General features: G+C 36.0%; 1 protein-coding gene across 1 annotated transcript in view; it reads right to left on the bottom strand.

Moving 5' to 3' along the window:
• ODAD2 (outer dynein arm docking complex subunit 2) overlaps positions 1-17905 on the bottom strand; it is a 75659-nt gene that overhangs the window by 37889 nt on the left and 19865 nt on the right. Inside the window, exons 11-16 of the mRNA XM_053991067.1 lie at positions 11468-11614; positions 10977-11186; positions 10592-10816; positions 8242-8352; positions 7596-7750; positions 3723-3965 (exon numbers count right to left, since the gene is read on the bottom strand). Of these exons, the coding sequence (XP_053847042.1) occupies positions 3723-3965; positions 7596-7750; positions 8242-8352; positions 10592-10816; positions 10977-11186; positions 11468-11614 (1091 nt within the window). The remainder of the gene's footprint in view (positions 1-3722; positions 3966-7595; positions 7751-8241; positions 8353-10591; positions 10817-10976; positions 11187-11467; positions 11615-17905) is intronic.

Below are 17905 nucleotides of genomic sequence, written 5' to 3'. Positions count from 1 at the left end.
TTAATCTGAAATAGTACCTCTCTTTCAAGTTAAAAGTTAATATTGAGCATTTCCAGTAGAAATGTCAACATGAATTGCTTAAACACACACGCGTACACACAGCCTAGACATCTGTTTGTCATATCTACCATCTTTCTCTGCTAAAATGTTACTTACCAGAACTTTGAGAATTTCAGTTTAATTGCCTGCCAATTTAGACCACAAATACAAATGTAAATAAACAAAGTTATACTGACTCTGTATTGTGCTCACTGGTAAGATTACAGGGTTTAATTCTGTCAGAATGTAATCTCATCTTTTTTGAAACCACAATTTAGCATTTTTCTTAAAACTTTCACTGGTTGCTGCTGACTGCTTTGATAAATAGTATTATATACCAATGACTCAAACTCCATCTGCTTGGCTAAAATAATTGTACATTTTAGTTTATAAGATTCTAAGCCCTCAGTTTTGAACGCCAGCGATGCAGTCTATGGATTTTCAAATGGAAAGAGCAAATGAAAATCTAGTGTCAGTTAAAGAATAAGCACTAAGTCCTTTGTTTTCAGTTAAAGAAAGTAACATATAAAAAGTTCCTCAAAAAGGTAAATATACATAAAAAAAAATAAACAGCAACATCACTGTCAGTGGTGGTACAGCAGACCAAGTATGGAGAAGAGCTTCATGCTGTCTACATAAGCGTAAGAAGTTCAGTCACATAATTATAATGTTGGGTTTTTTAGATAAGTCAACTCGTTTTTGGCTGTGAGAGAAGCTGGCTGCTGTTTTTTATTTTAAATAGCTCAAGAGAGTCAGTAAGAATCACATAATTCCTTCAAGTTGTCCTGAAGTAAAGGCTTAGTGCAGAAAAGTAACACTAGTGTACCTTCCATTCAGCAGATTTTAAGAGCCACAGTGTCATAGGAAACATGGCAGAAATAAAATACATAAAAGATATATAGAAGATGTAGATTCACCTATGCCTATCTATTAGTCTCTCTTTGTCAGTGTAAGCTTCTTCCATGGAACATAAGATAACTGCACAGTATTTCCCTCAGAATTTAACTGCACTGCTTCATAGAATATTCTCAGCTTTTTCTAGTCCATAATGATGTTTTATTTCTTATATTAATCACAACCTCTTCCTTATATATCTGAATAATTTACAGAAATTATGTGAGTGCCACTCTTGGTCTGTATGGTCTTCACATACCTACTGCTGCAAGGATAAGCACATTCAAAGTAGAAGACTTCTAAATTGAATGTTTAATCACTGAGCCACACTTTGTTAAACACACTTGCAGCTAATGAAATATAAGAATATATCTGAAAATTCTCAATTCTTATGAGGGCTTAAATTTTTCTACATATGAAAGTCAATGATAGCAGAATCCAGCAGAATCCATCATAATTTTAGAAGTTCCTATAATGCCAAACTAAAAAAAGTTACACTGTAAACAGAGCCTGTCTGCACCACATGACAAAAAGCCCCCAAGCCTCAAGACCTGCCAGCCAAATTTGGTAGGAAAAAGACAGCAGAGAAGAACTGATTACCTAGAACCTGCTAAACCATTCTGAGAAATAAGTGATTATGAAACAAGAAACGTAATAGAGATCCAGCTACATGAATCTGAAAGAGCATGAACACCTAAGCATCAACCTGCTGCAATAGAAAATTCTCATGACCTGTATATACTTACAGGCTACAAGCGGCTTTGCTTCGCTTCTGTCTAGAAGGTAATCTTGGCACATTTCCACACCCTTGTTAAGATGTGTCTTTTTGATTAAGAACTTCAGAAAATATTTACAGAAAGAGACTGACCTCCACAGTAGTTTCTAACAAGGCTATTTATTGTTTTAGGCCCCAATTTTGTAAACAGAAAAGAGTCATACTACAGACTCTGTGTGTGTGTGTATTTCATGTCTTTGGTGACTTGTTCTTCCCCAAAAGGAGAGCACTTTGGATGAGGAGATACAATTTCAAATTCTGCTGTACTGGTCTGAGAGGAGGAGGAGAAGGGAGAGGAATGGACATAACTTTTTTTTCTTTTTCTTGTTTTTTTTTTTTGAGAGAGAGGTGGGGGTCAGTGGTGGGATCGGAGGCTGCTTGTAAGTGCCCTGTGAGAGGCAGAGCACTCAATCAAGGAAATAATTTAGAAATAAGAACAGTTACACTGCTGTCAATGTTTTAACTAAGCATTATTTTTTAAAATTCCGCTGAATTTATTCACACCTGGATGAATCATGCTTTGGTGAAAATATAGTAGCATTATCTCTTCTAGTACTACAAGCATAGCTAGCACAATACATCAGGTACATGGCACAGTCATGCTAATAATTTTTTGTGTAACATTTTTGAAGTATCAAAAAGTATAGTCACACTTATTTAAGATCTTGCTTACTTGCTAATGTTTTGAAATACTTTTAGAAACGCTTCTGAAGTTGAGAACTTCAACAGAGAATGTTTTATATGAACCAAATTCAATATTTGATTCCTTTGTTCACTCTTTACAAACTCTATAATATAAATTTTGTCCCAAACCTGTATTTTCTCCTTCTCAAAGACAAGACAGACTTTGTTCTATCACAATTCTCAGCAGCAACTTGCATTTTTTTTTATGCTTATACTGAACACATTCCAGTATGAAGCTGTCCATACTGGATACTACAAGTGATAGTTCTGAGTACTGGAGTATGTCAGATTTTATAAATATCAGTTTATGTTTATTGGCATTTAAATTTCTCAGTATTTGCAATGCTAATTCTCTTAGGTTAATATATTATGCAAAAGGCTGTTTTTTAGTGAGAAATGTCATTAAAATGATTTCATTTATTTATACTATGATGCTACATGGCTAACTGCTCATACAACCCATGTTTATGGTTGTGTACCATCCAGCCTTTTGCCACTGGGTGACAGCCAAAGCATGAAAACAAAAGTCTTATTCAGGAAAAGAATTCCCTGCACTGCTATATGAATATCAAGTGAATTATGCAAATCAGAACAGGAGGAGCTTAATAAAACTCTCTTTCTGACCTCCTTTATGTATAAGGAGGGAAATATGCTGAGAATCTTGAAGTAAATATTCTTGTAAGAGAACAGGAAGCACAGCAAATGCCGAGCTCAACATTTAACTGAAACACTTCATCATAAAACTCAGTGATCTTCGTAATTTGTACAAATCTACATCCCAAAATCAAAGACTGTCTTTTCCTTTGATTTTGCAAAGGAATAAGAGGGGAGAAAAAACTGTCTGAGTTCACAAAAGGAATGATGGAGAGGGACAAAAGAGATATACAATACAAGTAATACTCTACTACCAAAAACTTAAGTTTATTTTCATGACAGTACATGTGTACGTTTCCTTTTAGAATAACTTTCTCTAATCTAGGCTATTTTTAATGACTTAAGAACAGGAGTAAAAAGAGAGGGCAACACATGGACCTATAATGCAGCAGTTTAAAGTGGTGGTTTGTAACTTTGAATTTCAACTTAAACAAAAATCAATTTACTAAAGGTTTATTTGATTTTTCTCAAAATGCAAAAGCTTTACATCCTATATGTTTCCTTAATAATTTTTTTATCTATAGTAAATTTACAGTAGGATGTAAGTAACTCACAGAGTTCTGTAAAAAGCAAGAAGCAAAAAATATTTTAAATCAGATGAGAATTGATTGTATTTGCACCAGAATAACTGAACTGTTTTTAAATATTTAAAATGCTGTGAATATTAATAACTTACAACATATTTTCAGGGTCCATTGCACAACCTCCCACTGCTTTGTTGACATTCACAAGCAGGGCCTGATTAGTTGCAGTCAGTAACTTCACTATAGGTGCAATTCCACCACATCTGCGGATGGTACCTCGATTTTCTTCCTCTTGGCAACATTCTCCCAGTGCTCCAATCACATTTATAAGGACCTCTTCAGGCTGATTAGTAAGCAGTGTTACCAAAGTTTCTACAGTTTTATATTCCTGAAATCTAAAAGACAGCAATAAATCCAAAGTTGGTATTTTCAGTATGTTACCAATATAAGCCTAATTTTATAATTAAATTATTATTATAATTGAAGTACAAGTTTTAATTTCTGTATGTAAATCATCTTGCTGAAGAAATCCCAATACAGGTAAGCCATTCCAATCAATTATTCTAAGTGTGACACATAGCCTATTTCTTACTCTACCTTTCTAACTACATTTCTACAATTTAGCTAAGAACCTCCTGAGTAGCTGGAGGGTTTTTTTAAACTTGACATGCAGACAAAACACCTACAAACAGCTGAAAACAAACCAGAAGACTGGCAATTAATGTGCTTTCCTTACTTCCAGCACTTTTCCCTGCTATGTTAACAATAGCTAGAGTAGTACCAGACCCTCCTCCACCTCTCCACCTCTCTGAACCAAAGGATGGCCCTTACTTTTCACCAAATATGAACCTTTAGAGAGTTTACCCTGAGCAGTTCTATATTTAGTTCAGGCTAATACACTGCATCTTCCTGAGGTCAGAACCATAGTTCTAGTACATTCCCATAGTACAATGCTAGATTCCAACTTGTAATCAAGAAATAAGTTAATAGAAATTTTACTTGACTCTTATATTAATACTTTCCCCATTCTTTGTGGAACTTTTGATACTGAGAATCAAAAATACGTTTTTTTTAATCTTGATGGTCCTATCCTACAAAGAGATGTGTGCTAAACCTCAAAAGTTCATCTTTCAGAACAGGATTTTTTTCCTCGGTGCTGGAATAATTTTTTTAGTTTTTAGTTTTTTTTTTTTTTTTAATGTTCAAAACTTAGAGGATTCTTAACACTTAACAAATACTGCAGCTTCCTTTTATATATTTTCGGATCCACCCTGACAGTTCCATGTGGTATATCAAACTAGATCTAACCTGTATATAATCTAATTATCAGTGAAAATTTCTCTGAGGGTACTGAGTTCTCATTTGTGCTTTCCTCCCAGCCCCTAGCTTCTAGGAATGTCTACTTGAGCTACAAAAACTATTTTCCAGAAATCAATTGCTCATGTGGCTTTTCTTTTATACAAAAAATATTAGTATTTCTGAGATTTTTATGGCAGAACTAGATGTTTCAATAAAAATTAATCTTTCCAAGATGGATTATCAGCATAATAATTAAAGCAACTGAGAAATGAGAAACTTTTGTTTTTCATCATCCAAACCTTTGCTTAAAGAGAAATTTTCCTTTCTTTGTTCACTGTAATTTGGAAGTATCCCTAAAATTCTTTTTTTCAAGAGTAAACATCAATAGCGTGAAAAAAAGAGCAATAAAGTAAGCAAATAGATTTTAAAAACAACAAAACAAAACTGATTTTTGCTGGCATTTCATGCTCCACAGATGGAACAATGTGAGCTGGCTCTGCAGCGGACAGGCTGCTCTCAGACAGAGCTGCTGGCTCGGGCCATCTTGTGTCCAGGAGCAGCAGGGCCGCTCCCACGCCAGCCGCACCCAGAGCTGCACAGGTACTGGCACCGGCACAGGCATAGGCATAGGCACCAGCACAGGCACAGGCACCAGAACCGGCACCGGCACAGGCACAGGCACCGGCACAGACACCGGCACCGGCACCAGAACCGGTACAGGCACAGGCACAGGCACAGGCACCGGCACAGGCACCGGCACAGGCACAGACACCAGCACCAGCACAGGCACAGGCACCGGCACAGGCACCGACACAGGCACCGGCACCGGCACAGGCACAGGCACAGGCACCGGCACAGGCACCGGCACAGGCACCTGCCCCACCTCATGGCTAAGTCAGCACAACATCTCAGCAGTGACCTGCAGGTTCAGGAAATACTCTGGAGCACTTCAGAGATAATTAAGTGCCCCTGCAGGAGCCAGCAGGGTTTGTTCGTTCTAGCTTCATGCCAGACTCAGGCTCATCCCTCCAGATCTACTTAGGTGTTTTCCTATTATCCTCACTCCCTTTTCTCTAGTGCCCTCCTCTCTTGAGTTTGGACAGGGTTTACTGCTTCAGACTCAGCACTACATAACACATGAATTCAGCTGGAGCTGTGCCGGGCTAGTAACCTTTGTGGAACATCAAGCACTTGCCAAAGATATGTGAGTAGCCCAACAAAAATCTGTTTGCAGTTGGACAGAATTATTGGCTACAGCTATACTAATAAATAAAACAGGCTAGGGCTCATTCTCTAGCCCTGAGGACAAGAAGCACAACATAGCATCCATATGGCTAAAATCTCTTATCCTCACAATGCAGGGTGGCCTCACCCATTCTGCCTAATGGGAACAATCTGTTGCCTGCACCATTCCCAAGGAGTGTCTGGGCATTGTCTGGGAGAGCATTTGCTGGCAAATTGTGTAAAGGACTGTGCTGGCAGTTAAACAGTATGGATAATCCTAACATAGAGCCTGAAACCTGAAAGGTTTGGCCCTGTTTAGTTTATTAGTACAGAGAGAGCCATTCAGTCTGTCTCATCACTGACTGATCCAAAATCAGGATACCTCTGCACAAACCCAAAGTCCACAGAAAAGAAGGATACATCCATATGAAAAGTTAGGTTACTGTGCAATTAAGAATGCAAAAAAGCAGTAGGACAGCAGTAGAGGATGTAAAGACCATAGGTCTGTATACCAACAGTTTGGGAATTCATTTAGGACAGTAAAAAGCTAGAATGTAAGACCTGGAAATCTTCCTAATTTTTACCCAGTCTTTATCTATCATATGTGCTTATCCAGCAAGGTACACTAAATTAGGGCAGCAGGAAGATGTTACCTCTTACTAATACTCTTTCTAACTTTTCTACACACTCTACATACAGAGCAGCATAATTTCAGCAGGAAACCTAGCACATATGTAGTGAAGCCAACTTCCTTTTTTTAGGTAAGGTGCATGAATTTGTTACATTATTTTTAGATGAGAGGGCAAAGTGTTCTCAATCATTAAGCTGCTCCATAGAAGGGGGAAAGTGACAACTCCTACTGTCACATTCTCAAATAATTACTCAGAACCTTGGTACTGAGAGGTTACTGGTACCCACAGCAGAACTCTCATCAGTTAATTCCACTCATTTAAAAGCTGAGTCTCCAGACTAAGCTACTTCTCTGAGCCCCTTCTGTACTCAAGAAGAGAGGCACCTAGGCTAATTATCCTAGACTCTAGTATATTTCTAATATGTATTAGATATCTACCCTACAATGACATAATTTGGTCTCTGTCTCTCTTGATGTAAAACATTAAAGTTAAGTGTACTAAGTACTCTCTCTACCATGCAGCAGTGATTCTGGCTTGTAAGCTACAGACAGGACGGGGGATATCAGATATGGCCACGTGTCAAATGTTTACTATGTGCTAGTACACCTCCTGACTCAGAGTCCTATAGCTTAACTAGAGGCACCACTTGTCTCCATTGACTGTTAAGATTCTAGGAACTTAAAACTGTTTCCAGTCTACCCTGATGAGGTCAGGTGGCAATTTTTAAGTACTATAAAACCTAAGTTGAAAGCCCAGCTGATTACAAAGACTGATTTTGAAGAATTATGACACAATAGTTTCAAAAACAATACAGGCCCATAAAATCAAAACATGATAATGTAAGAAATGCTTGTAAAATTAAATTGTTACTTTAACACATTTTCTCTACTGATTGCACATTTCCAGACTGCTCCTGTCACAGCTGCCAAAAGTTGTTTGTTTTCAGTGTTATCAAGCAGAACAGATAGTGGTTGTAGACCTTCATGTTTTCTAACCAGGTCACGAGTTTCTTCATCTTCTGCACACTATAAAAAATATACATATTAAACATAAATATTATGTAAAACTATGTAAGATTATGTCTTCAAAAGCTAGCTGTATTACACCGTAACTAGTAAAAGGTAATAGAGAAGAAAACGTAAATGTTGTATTCAAGTATCTGAATATGCAAACAACTCACTGAGAGAGTGACAGTAAACTGCTCCTGTATATGCAGCAGTGCTTATACTGTCACATTGTCCACTTTAGGGGCAAACAAACAAAAAAAACCAAAGCAACTCTATGCACAGTATGCCTCACCACTCTCCACTGGTTACCTGTGCAACTTAATGCTTGTACACAAGAAGAGCAAGTAGGAACCTAATTATAATATTAAAATGGAGCTAAAATATTCTCAACATTTCTATAATTTTTTACACATTAGATAAATAGTGAAATTAATACAATTTAAAACTGACAATGACATGAAAACAAAGGGCTAATCCTGGTTCTGATCTACTGATTATAATAAAATTACCTTAAATATGGCACTTGCACAATGCATCTGGAGCTCCTCGTGTTCACTACTCAGATTTTTCACTAGGTTCTCAATCATGCCTTCTGTTCTTATTGCAAGTCTGTAACTTGGCTAAAAAGATAAACTGCATCTTTTAAATCCTGCATATTAAGAGTTAATAGGTCACAATAATAATACAATGCTATAATTATAGGGTTTGATATCGAGAAGCCTTGTACTTTATGTAAGCACAAGTCATCATTGCCTTGAAAATACTACTGATGATCTCAGAGGTGAACAAATACAGACATTCTCTGCAGTGCTCTTCAAATCACCTGTAAAACGAGGTACTGCACTGCCTATCCTGTAGCCACTTGGCTTAAGAATGCAGAATATTCTGAAAGGTGTCCAGACTGCCTGCTCAGACCCAAGAAAGCAAAAGATGCTTCAGAATGGGATCAAGAAGTACCCACTCACTTCATCGAGAACCAGCAGCCAAAACAACAGATCTATTCCTAAAACAAGGTTAGAAAAGCATGTTCTTAGAATTAACATTTTTTAGTGATATCGTCATCCAAATTTTAACCCACAGGCATTGTAACAGGGGATAATTTTTTAAGTGGGGGAAACATCTGTGTAAGAAATGCATTTAGTGTTCCTTCCAAATTAGGCCATACAAGAAACCCTCAAAAATGATACCATCTCAATACATACTCACTGAACCTAAAACCTGCCAGGTTTGTGTCTCATGGAACATGCATTAATTTGTGTAATTCAAGAAGTTAATTTTTAACAGACAAAGTGTTTAATAATGTAAAATCTCTTTTAAAATTATGGATTTTGTGCCTCAAATTCACCAAGACAAATTGTGTATTTTTTTTTCTGAAATGCAATACACCTCAAGTTCAAATGAAGATACAGAAACATAAACAAATAGAATCATCTAGATTGGAAAAGACCTTTGAGATCATTGAGTTCAACCATTATCCCAGCACTGCCAAGTCCACTACTAAACTACTTCCCTAAATGCCACATCTGCACATCTCTTAAGTAACTCCAGGGATGGTGACTCAACCATTCCCTGGGCAGTCTGTTCCAGTGCTTGACAACTGTTTTGGTGAAGAAATTTTTTCCTAATATTCAATCTAAACCTCCTCTGATTCAACCTGAGGCAATTTCCTCAGATCCTATTGCTTGTTACCTGGGAGAAGAGAACAACCCCACCTGGCTCCAACTTTCTTTCAGGTAGCTGGAGTGAGTGATCAGGACCCCTCTGAGCCTCCTTCTCTCCAGGCTAAACTCCCCCAGCTCCCTCAGCTGCTCCTCAGCAGCCTTGTGCTCCAGACCCTTCCCCAGGTCCATTGCCCTTCTCTGGACACACTCCAGCACCTCAATGTTCTTCCTGAATTGAGGGACCCAGAACTGAACACAGGATTTGCGCAGCGCCTAGCACAGGAGGATGATCACTGCCCTGGTCCTGCCGGCCACACTATTGCTGATACAAGCCAGGATGCCATTGGCCTTCTTGGCCACCTGGGCACATGTTGGCTCATGTTCAGCCCTCCAGGTCTTGTCCTACCATGCAGTTTTCCAGCCACCCCTTCCCCAGCCGGTAGCACTGCAGGGGTTGCTGTGACCCAAGTGCAGGACCCGTCACTCAGCCTTGCTGAACCTCGTACCACTGGCCTTGGTGCATGGATCCAGCCTGTCCAGACCCCTCTGCAGAGCCTTCCTGCCCTCCAGCAGATTGACACTCCTACCCTGGTGTGTCTGCAAACACTGAGCGTGTAGAGGGTGCCCACAATCCCCTCAACCAGGTCATTCATAAAGATATTAAACAGAACTGTCCCACTAGTGTAATCCCTTACATGGCCATGGTAAAAAATATTTGTATTCAAATTTAAAAACTGAATGCACTCAAAGTTGCAAAATGTACCACAGAAATCTGTGGAAAAATCACATATACTCCTTTCTTCTATTTGCAATGGATCAGACCCGACAACACAAGGACACTGTAAACCATTCTGCCCTGGATCTGCACTGCCTTGGATCTTCTTGGCCACACCTGCAGGTTAGTTTTGCAGAATTTAAATGCATTGCATAACCAGAACACAGCACCTTAGGTTGCCAAATCTGTAAAGCATGATGAAAGAAATAAGAAAAAAAAGAAAGTGATTAAGGCTTTAATTTGATATTTTTTTCTTTCATGTATTACTCCTAGCCTTTTAAATAAAAAATACGTGGTTTTTACTTCAATCCAAGTTGTGACCTTCTCAAAACCTGATTTAAGTGACTGTAGAATGTAATATTTCCTTTTAGTGGCAAATTTCTTTAATGCTTAGAAGTAACTTAGCTATATGTGTTTACTCACCTCTGAGGCACATTCTTGTAGTGTCCCCACTATTGGGATTAAGATGTTTGTGTGTGAGCATTTGAGCCATCTAGCTAGTAATGGAATGCCACCAGCTTTACGGATTGCTTTCTTGTTTTTGGTGCTTTTGCTGCAGCTCCAGAGTGCCAAAGCTGCACAGCGTGCTGTTTCACTGTCTTTGGCTTGGTATGATGATCCCACTGAAAAAGATTCCAACAGCTCAACCTAAAAAAAATACCAATTTCTTAATATCTACAGGAAACTCTGACATCATGCTGCTTTCTAATTATGGTAAACACTACAATTGGTCATGTTTAGAACATATGATATATTTTTTTACAAAAATACACATATGACAAAGGTACAATTTTTAATGTCTGCTTACCAATTTCTTGATTCCTCCATGTTGCCTTACTGTCTTTCGTGCTCGTTTAAATCTAGCAACATTGGCAATTGTTTCAGCTGCTAAACATTTCAGATCGGTATCTGGAGAGTCCAATATTTTCACCATGATCTCTAAGCCTCCAAAATCTGCAATTGCATGTCTGATCAATACATTTTGACTAATTTCCTTCAAGATTTTTAATGAACCAGTCTAAAGAATGGGAAACAATAGAAGTTAAACATTATTTAAGTATATAAAAACATTAAAATTATTTTAAATTATTGATTATTTAATTTTTTTCTTTATATTTAATCGTGAGAAAAGAAGGAATCTGAAAGTAAAAGACATAGATGTCTTTCTAAAAAATCTGAAGAAAACAAGTAAATACAGAAATAAGAAATCAATTTTCTTTAAACTCTGTAACTTTAAAACTCAAAAAAAATTCTAATAAAAAAGGCATATTCATTGCTCTCTTTGACAAAGCTCATTACCTGACATTTAATTTCTTCTGTATCAAGTAAATTAATTAACACTTCAAGACATCCAGTGTCTTTGATGGCCAGCTGACATGTTTCTTCAGACAGATTGAAATCCCTCATTGAACACAATGCAATTACAGTAGCTGTTGGATCACCTCCCTAAAATAAAGCAAATAATTAACAAATATGTAAAGTGCATTTAATATAAAACTCAATCACTTCTAGTCATGCTACTAAAACTACTACTAAAGAAGAAACATGTTAGACTATTTTGCCTCTATAGTGTTCAATAACACAAACATAGTAAGAAATGAAATTATTGATAAAGTCTGTAAATGGCATAAAGATTCAAATGAGTGAATAGCTCAGGTGGAAAATGACTAGCATGGCTTGCTGTGAATAGACCAGACTGAATGTTTTGTTTAAACATTCAAGCTCTATTGAATAAGATAAGCTAAGATAAACTCTATTTCACTGTCACTGCAACTAGACATAAAGAAAAAAAATCAAAGAACACAACACAGAAAGTTATGCCATATGACAGTGGATTCTCTTAAACCTATAATACAGGTTTACTGCCAATAGAATCAGGGATGAACCAACCTGCATGGAAATTAGGAGAGCTGAGCTGTAGCTGCAACAGAAGCTGGAGTGAACATTGCCAGCTGGTACTAACATGGAAGTTACAACTTAGAGTACTTAGTAAATCAAACTACAGCATCCACCTCCTGCATTCCAGGGAAGCTTTGGCTCCCACCCTGATCTGAGCTGTGCTGCCCAAGCCCATCTCTTTTAAATCAGAGTTTCAAATCTGTAAAGGATTTTTGGTCAACCCTTCCCAGAGGAAAGTGTTCTGCTGAATTGTGGACGTCATAATGAAACACAGAATATTACAAAACTGAGTAATGTTTGCTAATGTAAAACAGGTAGATATAACAAAACCAGAACTTTTGAAGCATATTTCTTAAACGTAAACAGAAACGGTATGACAGACACAGTACAAAAGGAATTTAAATTTAACATGCTCTTCAAGTTGTTATAAATGTAGTAAAGAATCACAAGTGAGAAAATACATCCAAAAAGAATGTGAGAGAACTACTTCATAAAGTTTCAGACCAGTAGTTTACATCAGACAAAACACTTCTGCTGATCAATGAAGTATATATTCATAGTGCTTCATAATTTTTACCCACATTTCTTTAACAACAGATACCATAAAATTTCCCCACAAAAGTGGTTAAGTGTAATTTTAAAACATGTGTAACATAGAGTCCTAGAGGAAGATGCCCCCAATTTTTTAAATTTATATTTTTGAATAATATTTATCATCTTGACTTCAGCAGAATGAAATGTGTCTTGCTTTAATAACATATTTTCATCTACTTTGAAAAAATGCCCTAGAGTATAAAATAATGTAACAATTTCTCAAACGTTTTCCTAGAGAAATCAGTTTATCCACACTTTAAAAATTCTTAATTATTTTCTTAAAGATCCCTACAATATGATTACAAAACTACAGAGAATAGTCTGCAGCTCAGAAAAACTAACAGCTGTCCTTTTATGAAATCTGTGGCTTTTTAACAGATTAGACTTTGATATTTACTTTGCTTTGTCTGATAAAAAAATTTGCAACAGGCGTTTTAAAAGAAAACTTGTCTTTTTATTATTTTACATAACTATAAGAAGTATATTGCTAACCTGAAAAGTGATGCCTCTCCTTCTGAGGACTGCTTCTCCTACAGTGAAACTGCATTTATACATAACATAGTAGTCCATGATTCCGTTATCTTACATGTATAATGGTTGGCATATGACACTTCAGGACCAAGTTTTTAAAAAATAAACAACCTTTAATTTTATTATACTGAATAAAAAATACAACTGTATATAATATATAAATATATGCATTTTATTTTTTCAGCTTTAAAAATGAACACACCACTCTAAGTGTTTTAGTGTAAAACCACAATAAAATATTTTTCATATGTGCTGAAGCATCAGTTCTACAAAATAAGAAATATTGCTGATGGTTTCAACAATTATTTTTTGTTTCTTGAAGTTATCATTACAGTAAGTCTTGTAGTAGTTACAGCATAGATTTTAACATGCATGGAAATAGTTACCTCTCCATTAAGTTGACATAAAATCTGCATCATGTTGTTATACCATTTGAAATCTGATATGTTGGAAGCAAAATAGATTCTACTGGCAAATCAACAGTCAATTTTAAGGCTTGAAATTAAACACAGACTTATTTAAAAATGTGCTTTTCTTCCTATATATTGGTATAACATGTATATCCATGCAAATAAATCAGTACCACTGTTACACTATCAGTAAAACATCTTCTTCCACTGAATGTGTAATGTCTCTGTTACAATACTCAAGCTCACAAGTGAGAACAACTGAGAATTACAGAACCACTGAAAAGATCAATAAAGAATGAAAATAAAAGAAAAACACAGGCAAATACAGACACAACCCAAAGTACAGTTACCAAGGAACACACAAGTTCAAGCCATCATTTTGTTTGACTTCTGTATAATCAAGAGGAAAAACCCTGTTAGTCAACAGCAAACTTTCAACAAACGGAACCAAGAAAGCAAAAGCATTAATGGGTCTTTTTTATGCATTAACCTTTACTATATTCTGCTAATGGTTATTTAATATCTCTGACAGCATAGTGAACTCTGGCAATGCTAAGGACATAACTAGTCAGTAAGTACTGAGATAACAGATGTTCTCACACTAGATGAGCTCAATGGACTCTGCCCTGTGGTACTGAGAGAACTGGCTGATGCCATGATTAGTTTGCAGCACTGTAGGAAGAAATCTGTTGTTAGCAATAGAACACAACACTGATATTATCTATCAACATCACAGCGTTGCCAAACAAAAAAGCAAACTTTACAGAGAGACTTGTAACCAGATTTGTAACCTGTAAGATACAAGAAATTCTCCTTCTTTGGTTTGGCACTGCTCAAATTTAAGTGCTACATTCATTCTAGGTATTCTAGTTCAAAAAAGATACTGGGAAAGTTGATAAAGACCAGAGGATGTCAAAATCTCAAAATTATGATCTCCACAGAAAAAATTGAAGGAACTGGAACTGTTTACTCTGAAGAAGACAATAGGAAGGTAGTTTAAAGAAAACCTTCAACGCCAATCATCTGCTCTCCAGGTCCAGACAAGAAATAATGGGGTTTAACAGCATCAGGGTTGATCTATGCTTGGTAAAAAAAAAACAAAAAAAACAAAAAAAAACAAAAAAAAACCAAAACAAAAAAAACCACTCAAAAAAACCCAAAACAAAACAAAACAAAACAAAAAAAAAAAAAAAAAACAAAAAAAAAAAAAAAAACCAAAAAAAAAATCCCCCCCAAAAAAACCACCAAAAAAAACCCCCAAAAAACCCCAAAGACTCAACGAAACCAATTTTAATAGTAAGAATATTTGATTTCTTGAATACATTTCTTACAGCAGTCATGAAATCTCCATGACAGGAAAGAAAAGGTAGAGAAGGATTTGTCCAGAAGACACACAAAGATTGGTGCTGTTTTGGAGGCAAGCAGATGGAGCCAATGACTTCCTACATTCTGCTCTAGTCCTACTTTCTGTTATTTGCTATCAAGCAATTTCATAAATAATAAATGTTTTTTGATATTTACTTATTTTCTTCAAAAAATATTTAACCCGTAACAGATAATATGATCTTAGATATAGATAATAAAATATACAGGCTTAAGTTTCAATACCACATGTCCAATCCCAATTAAACCATTCCAAAGCTTTCATTTTTTAACTGATTATGTCACTCCAGCAGGCTAGGAAAGAAAGATACAAAATTTACTCTAGACTCAACCCTTTCAACTGAAACCAAAAAGGCATTATAGGAGTACAAGTAATAAAAGTATGAACAGGATTACAAAGAATATTACTCCAAATGTGTTGCTCAATTTGTAGCAAAACAGAAATATGTGAATGGAAATACATAAACATTACAATCAAGTTACAGTGCAGTTTCCCCAAGAGAAAGCAAAATTAAGTAAAATTAAAATTGTACAGTTTTTGGCTCACAAATATCTCCATAAATACATTACGTATTTGAAGGGTTTTTTATTAATTTATTTAATTTGGTTTAGGATTTAGAGGGAACCTGACTAAATGCTACTAGAAAATGAAATATTGTTTTACTCTGCATGGCAATGTCAAAGACAGGGCTTTTCTACTGTTTAGACCAATGGATGAAATTTATCTTGCCAGGGTAAAAGTGTATTTTCTCTATTGTATTAAGTAAATCCTGGATAGGTAGTTAACTGTGCGTGTTTGTGATAACAAGCCTATGGCTGAGTAACAGGGGAAAAAAATGCTGTTTGTGGGCAGTTTTGTCATTCTTCTGTAGAATACCCCAGTTTTGATTATGAGTATATATAATCTGAATGGCAATTACAATATACTTGACAAAATTAAGACCGAACATACCAAGTCAATATATTTTTAAAAAATACTGAACAAACAAAATAGCATAATGTGTTAGCCCAAAAACAGTCAGTCAAATTACTGTTATACCAGACTTTTAAAATTAAAATTCATTTATGGAATAAAAAAACTTGTAGGAAAAAAAACATTGTTTAATTGGAATTCCAACCCAAAGTAATATTGTCATTTTTATAAAACAAGAAATCTAAAACAAACAGTTAAGTATGAAACAGAATTCTTAGTTTAAAAGTTTGTGACTTTTTTATTTTCTGTTGAACTTTTCTCTCTTAAATCACAGAGAAATTTTTGTAATTTTCTGCTAGAAAATACTTTAGCATCTAAATAAATTTTGATAAAGCATAATGAAAGACTGAGTACTGCAGTATAAAATACATAATATGCTTGAGCAAGGCAATTTTTCTGTGCTAGTGAATCTCTAAACACGCTGAGTTTTGTAATGGTTTAAATACTAGTTCCAATTTTTCATCTTAGTTTATAAAACATACAAGCTGCAACTTGTTAAGACATGAGTTATGGACAAGTATAACTGAGTTATGGAATAATTCCCTGACCCACTTCCTGAATCTTCTGGCATTCTTTAGCTCCAGCCTGGCAGTATGTAAACCTTACAGATTAATATAAGTAAAGCCAGTGGAAAATCACAGGCATCAAAACATTTCAAAACATTCACACTGGACTACAACAGGCACAGAAGCTGCACTGTTTTAGCTGCAGATTAATACCTTGACCCTGACCCTACACAGTGGCAGAAGTGACATATATGTCATGACCCAGATACAGTGAGTTTAAATTGTCATATTTTATGAAATTGAAAATAAATTAGTTTCCAAACAAAAGAATGTCTATTATTTTCTACGTGAACCAGGAGGTTTTGTTGGGCAAGCATTGATTCCCTCTTGGAAACTCCTCCAAGACATGTATCCATTCTGTTAGCTTTCCTTTTCTGATTCACAGAAATTGGATTCTACTATGGAGAGGCAAGAGTCTAACAGTTCATGTGCAAACATATGAACTTTTACTTCCTTGGACTGGGAATAACAGAATATTTTCCTAGTAACTTCTTAAACCTCAAACTTGGAAAGAAGTGAAATGGTGACCCCAAAACCACAGAAAACGTGGCCAAGATAATATATAATATCTTAACAGTGCAAGTTTATCTTCTACTCCATTGTGAAATTTTCACTTTAAGAGTGTATTTCTTCCCCAGATGCATCTGGACAATTTTGTAAGGAAAATTTCTGAGGAAAATAAAGCATATATGTGTTTTAAAAGAACATGTAGAAATTAGAAGCAAATAGGATTGAATGAGAAAGGGAAAAGGGTCTAGGATTAAATTTAAAAAATAAAAAACCCTACACAAACAGCACTACTGTTAACAGTAATATAATAACATTGTAACCCCTGACTGGAGACTTGGAGATGAGACATTTACTGTCCATAACACAGATGTGCTACTGATCTTGTGTGACAGTGTCAGACCTGCCTAAGCAATTCTGACTTTGCCTAGTACTTGACTCAGAAAGAGGATAAAAGCCTTAATGCTATTACAGCCATTTTAATTTTAGGTATCCAACTAATTTAGGAAACCAGTGGATGTGAATCTGAGGAGAAAAGTTAATGAGGTTGAACTAGGAAGGACTGTTGCCTCTGCAGACTGCTGGAGAGCCTGCACACTGTTGAAGCTTCATAAGCACTGAACAGACAGAAGAGGCAGTGTCATTTGAAACTAGCCAAAAAAAATTTTGCAAGGAAAACAAAATTATAGCAATAGTTTATGAAAAACTAAGAGACAGGTGTTCTCTGGAGAAATAAAACAAACTTAGAAACGGGCCTAGTGAGAGCATAGGAAAAACAAATATGGGTGAAGACATGGCTGAAGCACAGACATGCTTCTGGAATAACAGTGTGTAGAGTGAGCTGTGATTCAATTGAGCCTAGAGCAATGTGGGA

Source organism: Vidua macroura, chromosome 1 (assembly GCF_024509145.1).
Source record: "Vidua macroura isolate BioBank_ID:100142 chromosome 1, ASM2450914v1, whole genome shotgun sequence".
Lineage (NCBI taxonomy): Eukaryota > Metazoa > Chordata > Aves > Passeriformes > Viduidae > Vidua > Vidua macroura.
The sequence above is the reverse complement of the archived record's forward strand: the minus strand, read 5'-3'. Positions and strand labels throughout refer to the sequence as shown.